The sequence below is a fragment of the Anneissia japonica genome, unplaced genomic scaffold (genome assembly GCF_011630105.1).
Source record: "Anneissia japonica isolate Jap-2015-1 unplaced genomic scaffold, ASM1163010v1 scaffold287840_len1291095_cov163, whole genome shotgun sequence".
Lineage (NCBI taxonomy): Eukaryota > Metazoa > Echinodermata > Crinoidea > Comatulida > Comatulidae > Anneissia > Anneissia japonica.
Window position 1 is genome coordinate 795,290 of NW_022728493.1, and position 8,397 is coordinate 803,686.

The 8,397-nt window shown below is 34.3% G+C and overlaps 2 protein-coding genes across 4 annotated transcripts in view; one reads left to right on the top strand and one right to left on the bottom strand.

The window, feature by feature from the left end:
* The window catches only part of LOC117114133 (NAD kinase-like), a 52,305-nt gene that overhangs the window by 19,090 nt on the left and 24,818 nt on the right, over positions 1 to 8,397 (top strand). The gene's annotated exons all lie outside the window — the stretch shown is intronic.
* On the bottom strand, positions 9 to 975 carry LOC117114135. Its single transcript, XM_033257688.1, has one exon. The coding sequence runs from the start codon at positions 825 to 827 to the stop codon at positions 99 to 101; it is 729 nt and encodes a 242-aa protein (XP_033113579.1). The 5' UTR covers positions 828 to 975; the 3' UTR covers positions 9 to 98.

The following is an 8,397-nucleotide window of genomic DNA, read 5'->3' on the forward strand; positions in this document are numbered from 1 at the left end:
CGATTAAACGACATACAAGACAAGTCAACACTTATTAATAACCACAGAAACTAAAAAATATATAAATAAAATTAAATAAACTGAGTTCACCTTGAACCCTACTGGTTTCGTGGCTGCTGTTGGGCGGAGCTTGGGAAAGGCGCTGAAGCCGGAGCGGCTCTGTTCCTTTGCTGATCACACTGGAAACGCCAGTGGCCTCGCTGCCCGCATCCCAAGCAGATGTCTTCTGGCTGGGGCACTCTCCTTCCCCCAAACCCAAACGTACCGCGTCCTGCATTAAAGCGGCGAAAATTACTCGCAAAACCACCGCTACCTCCAGCCAACTCACCCCTCTCTGGGGGAGGATGCACCTGGGTCGCTGACCTTTTCCTAGCCAGAGCCTGGGCCTTAAATCTCTTTCGCCTACCTGCCCTGAGCTGGGCATTTCTAATCCGCTTCTCGTCGTCGCTATCACTCGCCAATTCATCAGATAAGTACTCGTCCACGACGCTCCAACCACCTTCAGACTTATCCGCAATCCTGATCAATTTGTTGCGCCGATGCAGCAATTTCTTAATCTCATTCAAATCAGCGCCTACCTTATCGACAACGTCAGCCTTCCCTAAAGAATCGCTTGCTTTCTCAACCCAATCCAGGAGCTCAGAATTAAACTCGAACTGAGCCTGATTGCCTATAAATCGAAACTTGACCTTGGCCGCCATTTTAATTTTCTGTGTCTCCGTCTTGTGTATCTTAATGGCATCATCAATATACTCTTTTACACCACCAATTGCGTTCTTGACTATCCCTGCGATATCCTCGGTAGTCAGGCCTATATTTTCTTCCATAATCAAAATATCAGGAGCAAAAAATCAGCCAAAAAACCGCGGAAATAGTGAATAAAAGGACAGCTGAAATACAAGCGACGTGTCACAGCGAATGGAATCGGTCAAGTGACCCAACACACCAAAGGCGCCCTCAGACCAATGGAAAATACATTTGGTTTTCTTATTCAGAACTAGTGTACTGGTTCATGATTGGATGTTATATATGCAAATCAATTGTTGTTAATAGCTATTAACTTTAAAAGTCCATGGCAAATATATAAGTGAGTTTATTACTTAATGAAATTAACCAACGGCTTGTGAAGGAAAGGATTAAATCCAGTTTATTATATGATATCGTACATTTGTTTCTTTACTTTCGTTACAAGAGTGTGGTTTTGAACTCGGCACATCAGTGTGGGTGTGACACCCTCCTGACCTGTTAACCATTGACCCTTCTATTTTTAATACCCTTATCTGATATGATTGTTAGACTAATTATAATACAGTAGGCCTACAGTACAATGGTTTATAGTGGGTGGTTTTTCATTACTAGCCAGCTACAATACAGTACAGTACTTGTTAAGTACTAATTATAGATCCACAATAGGCAAACCTGTATCACTTCATTAATTGTTCTTGAATGTTTTTTTTTTTTTAATAATACTGAAATTCTTTTTAATCCAATTAACACCTCTCTTTAATTGCTGAATTTCTTTACAATTCTTTATTTTGAACTTCTCACAATATGGATTTTGATCATTACAACTTTGAGATTAGGCCAAGTAAAAAAAAAAAAAAAGTACTGTAGTTTCTCGGGCTAATATTTTGAAAAAAGGAAAATGGGGGTGCCTTTTTGTATTAATGTATCCCCACCACAAATGATCTAGAGAGGAATTTTTTTCTGATGTGAGTTAGCCAGATTTTCATACATTCGTAAAATTAATGAAAAAAAAAAAATTTGGTGGGGCAGAGAAAATTTTTTCGCGAGGGGACACGAAACGATTAATTTTTTTTTTCTTTTTTATTGGCCTTACAGTATGTTTTGTTGTTCAAACCTAAGTTTGAGTCGGTACTTACATGGCCTTATTTTACTTATGATTGGGGGCTGTATGTACAGTAGGTAATGATATGGATAATTTACTTTTTTTAATGTCAACAACATGGGAACGAAAAGAGTGCTCTCACGGTACTTTGGCTGCATACACCGGTCTCAAGGCAAAATGACAACTCGCATTATTGTTGATTTTGAGGTAATAAGGGAGATTTTGCTACCTTACCAGAAGGATAACGAATACGTCATCATCATAATCGTCATTTGTGCCTAAAACATTCGTGACAATATACTTTATGAGCTGGATATGATCCTTACAGCCTGTTTACACTATGACGGTCAACTATAAAAGATAAAAGCAATCGTTCATAGAAAATTAAAACATTTTCACAATAGCACGTCATAATCATGGGAAAAACGATAAAATCGTAGTAGAAAAGCAATAAAATTGTTTGCCAATGATTATGACGTCATTTGATTTAATTTGTGAAACTATTTTTTTACTGTATACACAATAAATCATTATCGAATCGTGCTAGTGTGAAAACTTCTCTTATAGTATTATTTTATTTTCTATACGAATTGCTTTTCATGTGTTTTTCATTGATCATTATCGTCATAGTGCAAACAGGCCTCAGTTCATGCAAAATGCATGAAAGATATGAGGAGAATTATTAAAACGCTTAACCTTTACATTAAACTAATTTTATGATTTTCAGTGTAGTAGTATTTTCAAATTAGAGGCTTGCGTTAAAAATAGGCTCCCAGTTGGAGCGTGTGTCTACTGCCTTATACAGGAGTTTTTGTTTTTTTAATTTTATCTTAATGTTCTTCAATATGCAGATGTGTGTATTATTGTAGTGTATCTGGATTTTTCATGAAAATGTTCTTTCATAAACAATATTCTGTATAGGCCTACTTCTATATTACACTAAAAACACTGTAAAAATGAGTAACTCTTGGAGTTACCACGCCATGTCGTTGATCACAAAGAGTACTACCATGTTCTAGTAATTCTACAAAATTAGTATGTTATACATAACACTCATGGACTGTACGAGCAAATAACTAGAAAGTCTTCACTTAAAATGTATACCCAAATTAAAACAAAACTTGTTGTGTTATGTAATGAACAAACTTGATTTCTAAGGAGTTTGCCTGAAATTCAAAGCCAGATCAGATACCCTTCCTTTAAACTCTTGAACCTGCTATTGGTCTACTGATCTTGACACCATATGCACATTATGCAAAAAGGGAGAAGAGGATATCTGTCATTTCTTGTCTATATGTACAGTAGGGCTTTGAATGAAGTAAAGATGTAGAGAATTCTTCCTGTTAGAACACGAGTTGTACAATGAAGAAATATATGGCACATGTTTATGTTTATGTTTGAAATCAAACTGTTATGGCATTGGGTAACACTGATTTGTATCTGATTTGTGGAAATTGATAAATAAAATTCTGGATAAGTACTGCAAAGCCTATCTTTTAAAAGAGCATAGCAATTGCGCAACCTTATTTTAAGTACTGTACAGTCTGTGAGTCGGAATGTACATCATTGAATGATTTTAATCTTAATCTTATTTTAAGTACTTTTAAACCATTTTAGCCACCCTATCAATTAATGCACAGTTTCTGGTAAATTTTAAAGTCAACATTATTAAAACTCTTTTGCACATTTTATCTCTTCCTGTTTTACTTGTACTGTAGTTTAAATAATTTTGAATGTTTTTTTTTTTTTTTTTACCTAGGTTAAGATTGATTGATTTTAAATTTCACAGTTTATTTAATTGTATATTTTACTGAATTATCATTTAAGCTTTATTGTTATCTTATTTCTGTGTACATGTGTCATTTTTTGTCTGTGGTTTTATAGTTTTATTGTGAACGCACCTGCATGACATGTGCCACTGATTCAAATGTGTAGTTTTCAAATAAAGTTATAATGTACAGTACTGTATGAATGTTGTGATATCTATTGTCATAAAAACTACTGTACAGTATGTACTGGTAGATGCTATTGACACTATATAACATTGAGAATTTAGCATTCTGTTAAGATTTCCTATTTGCATACTTGCCTAGCTCTGTATGGTTCTACGCACTCTGGTTGCTGCGTATTGTTAAGATATTAGTGCACATTCTATGACCATATTGTCAGTTCCTGTTTGGGAGGTGTTGTATACACATCTATTAAATGCAGTTTAAAACTTACTCAAAAGGTAGTCAGACTACTGGTAGGGATAAATCTCTAAATTATTACAACCGATCAATTATTAAGGTAAGTAATTCATTCAACAATGTTTCAAGCGTTGTGACCCTAAGACGACCTGAATTACGGCCCTGTAAAAATATTACAAGGAATTACAAATAATTCTTATTTTAATATCAAACTGATGGAAGATATCCAATTAAATTTAATCCAGTTTTATGACAAAACACTGTTATGAAAACAGTGAAGACGAAAGGGAAAATGTTTAGTATGTTTTCAACCTCTGTCAGGGGGTCTGAAACTCTAAAAAGTTACTTCTAGGAGATCAGGTTAAAATATTTGTGAACAGTTGGATTTTAGAGTGTGCCTATATTGATAACAGCCAACTTTAAAGACAATAGGCCTACAGTATAGCAGGGTTTAAGCTGGCCAAAAAAAATATTTAATTTAGCTAAAATAAAATGAATAGCCAAATAGAAATTTAATTAGCAAAAAACAAAAAAAAAGGATAAAGCTACACTACAGTAGGTTTTATTCCATTCTTTTTGGCTAATTTTAAATTCAGCAAAATTCAGCTTTTATTAGAATTTGGCTAATTCCGTAATGACAACTTAAACACCGCTATAGTAACATGTACATTCTGAATTTGTTCTGGTCCTGGGTGACAAGTTAGCTTCTGGGAGAGTTTAGCTTGATAAAAATAGTGGGGGTGGGTGGTGGTGCTGATTTCCCCTGTATGCAGAGATGTTGAGGGGATTACAGTACTTTAAATGCCTTATATTTCCATCAACTATGAAGTTTGCTCAAGAAGAGTGACAAATAACTAGGGACCAGAGAATGGCAAAGATACATGAACAGGAGGCGTCAAAATGCTAGACTAGTAAAGTCCCACCAAGGACCCTAGCTAGCATTTTTATGTAAATTACATAGCAATTTCATACTTGCCATAAGCTGATATTTCACCTCGTATGAAGATGTACAGTAGGCAGAGACTTAGGCATTTTTAATTCAAAGTCTTTGAAATAGGGTTTTACTGTAAGCTTATTCCATGTGGAGTGTTTTGCATAACAATTACAAGGTTTAAGACTATGTGGACATAGATAATTGACTTAAGAGGGAAAAAAATCCCCAAAAACAAATAAAAATTAGGCAGGTTTTTTTTATTCTAAAAGTAACAGCGAAAATAATTTTTCTTCAGACTACCTAGCAGTATCGGCAAATTGGTGGGAGTAACCAGCGGTGAACTAGCATCCCACCCAAATGGGGAGCATCACCGTCTCAACTGCTTCACGCTACTTGAAACCAGGGATAGAGTAAGCTCCAGCCTTGTGGGCCCTAGTGGCTAGGCAAGGATTTACAGTACTTTACTTTTACAGGCTTTAACAAGTACCAAATCACACTCAATATAAAAAACAGTCGGCACAGGATGTCGCTATAAATATTAAACTTATAAATAAATGAATGACATAAACAAATACAAAAGAGAGTACTGACTGGTATATTTATGAAGGTATCAGAAACAAAGTTTTGGTAAAAGAGTTGAAGTACAGTATATCAATTTCAAGACTGATGGCACAGTAAACAAAATTGATTAAACAGTGTTGATGGTAATTGATGTAGACTTGTAAAGTGCATTCTACTGTTAGGTCTCAATGCACTTTCAACAAATGTCCAAAAGAAATTAAATAACAGAAACAAATAAGATGAAGAAGAGGCAAGAGAAAAGGAATAACAAATAATCCAAAAAAGAAAATTTACATTTAGTCATCCATCCAGTACCGCTCATACAGTATGCAATTGCTCTTAAGAATTTCTAATACCTGATAGTCAATAATACAGTATTATTTATTTTTTGTACAATTTTATTTTATCTTATTTTCCAAACCATAACGAATGTATATTAAGCTATCCAATTAAATATTGCGTGTGTGATTTTCATGTGATTTTGTTTAAGTGTTTGATTTGTCCACTCAAAATAAAAATAAAGTGTTGAGTAATAGATTAAAAGTGAAGTGTATTTACTGTAATTCATATTCAATATGTACAGTAGTCATTTCTTCCTGGTTGTAGTACAAGGAAGTTGTCATCAAAATCATGTTAAACAAGCAAATCAATATGGTGTTAATACTGGTTAAACATTCTGACCTCCGACACAGAGAAAGTGTAAAAAATCTCTAAACAACAAATCATTCAGACAGTAGATGTCTTTGGTACTTCCATAAAGGGACCCACCCTCCCCCGCCAAAGCCATCCTTTAAAAAAAAGTAATGCCATGTGATAGGAGGCACCCTATTAGAAAAGAGTTCGCTCGAAACGCATGATAGTACTTTCTGAAATACTGTAAGATTACGTTCCAACAAAACCACAAGAGTCGGACCTCTTGCAGTTCCATGTTCATTGATTCTACTGTTGGTGCTAGTGGGTATGGTTTGAAGAAAAATAACACAGTGTGAACTGAGGTGAAGAGGAATGTCATCTATCACACATACAGTATCACACCAATTCTTAAAAACAACAATAATTTGCCATCCATGACCTGGGGTGGTGCTTGGGCAGTGGAAGATGTGAAAGACACTTCTACAGTATTTAGCCATAAGAGTATAGGTTGCTAAACACCTAGTCAACCACACTGCATATACTGTATCATGTTTAATCCTTGATAGCTGGAAATTCTGTTATTTCATAGCAAAGTCTACATGTTGTTTGTTTTGTGGTTTTGGTTTAGGGAGAAAATATCTATAACTCTCCATACTAATATCAGTGGGATTTTCACTTGTTTGTTCTGTGGTATATACAAAATTGAAAATATATATATTTTAAAAAATATGCTTTGATCATTGATTGTCAAGTATAACAAAGTGTCGCTGTTAAATACAGCATTGCAATTACAGTAGAACCTCGTTTTTACGTACCCCAGTTATACGAACCCTCGGTTTTACGTACGCCTCGTATCGACGATGATATCAAAAGCCCTGAAAATATTCAAAACCAAACAATTTTCTACATGAAGCTAAGTAGGCATAGTTTCGTACAGGAACGCTAATTGGTTGGCTCGCCCAGTGCAGTGCACATGGTTGCTGTTTCACGTACACGAACGCTAATTGGTTGGCTCGCCCAGTGCAGCGCACATGGGTTTAGTTTGTCTCAACAGGCCCAGACAATACCACAGCTCTGTTGTTTAAAATAGGCATAAAGGGGAATTCCCAAGTTATACCTTTGTCGTATAGGTAATCTTACAATATTTTCATGTTCTTTAGTTAAATAAAAGATGTAAAGTGATGAATTAATACACTAGACACATGGTTTTATTTGAACACTTTATTATGACATTGTAAAGTAATGAATAAAAACACTAAACACATGGTTTTATTCGTAGGCCTAGAGGCTAGGTCTAGCCTAGCTAGGTAACATTTACGTACGCCCTCCGGTCCCATACCGTATGTAAAATCAAGGTTCTACTCTATTACAAAAACAAATTTTGTTGTTAAATATTTGTCTTCTTTAAACATTTTTCTTGGAATATTTTTATTTGCTATGAATTAATTACTATGTATTTTCATGATGCAAATGACAATAAGGTATAAATAAATTCTTGCCGTATTGTCATTTGCATCATGACAATATTGCCATATTGTCATGATGCAAATGACAATATGACAATATGATCGTCAGAAAAGGACAGAAAAAGAATTTTTTTTTATTAGCAAATGGTTTTGCCAAGAACATCCAGAGGAGAAAATAAAAATGAAATTTTATTGTTAAATTTAAAAGGTGTAGTAATGGGATGGTTAAATGCTTTAAATTATTAAGAAAGAAATAAACATGTTATTTTTTTAGATTTCAAGGCAGCTGCGGGCATAATAAAAAATAACTTATTTATTTAAAAAAAATTTTTTTTGGGGCGATGGCCAAAAATATAATTTTATTTTTATTTGACTTCGTCAAAATTGGCAGGTGGCGGGCTCGCGAAACAAAGTATAAAAGAAGTCTTGCCTAAATGGAAATTAATCTGTGATTCATTTTTTTCTTTTTCATTTTCATTTACAGTACACAAGAAAATAATTCAGAAGGAAAAAAAAGAAATCAAGCTATTTTCACTAGCTTGATTTTCTACTAAAGTTTTCCTGGTCTGCTTATTTCACTGTAATCTTCTTTGGTTAACCGTTGGCCCTCATAATCCTGGCTTGTACTTTAAATACCAATTGTAATTGAATGCATTCATCAAGGCCATTGCAACCATCCTTGCTTGAAAACAAACTTATATATATATATATAAACTTATATATATATATATATATATATGTATATATATGTATATATATGTATAT

Bases quoted from the DNA above. Each gene is read 5' to 3' on its own strand.
- LOC117114135 (XM_033257688.1), bottom strand. From the start codon at position 827: ATGGAAGAAAATATAGGCCTGACTACCGAGGATATCGCAGGGATAGTC.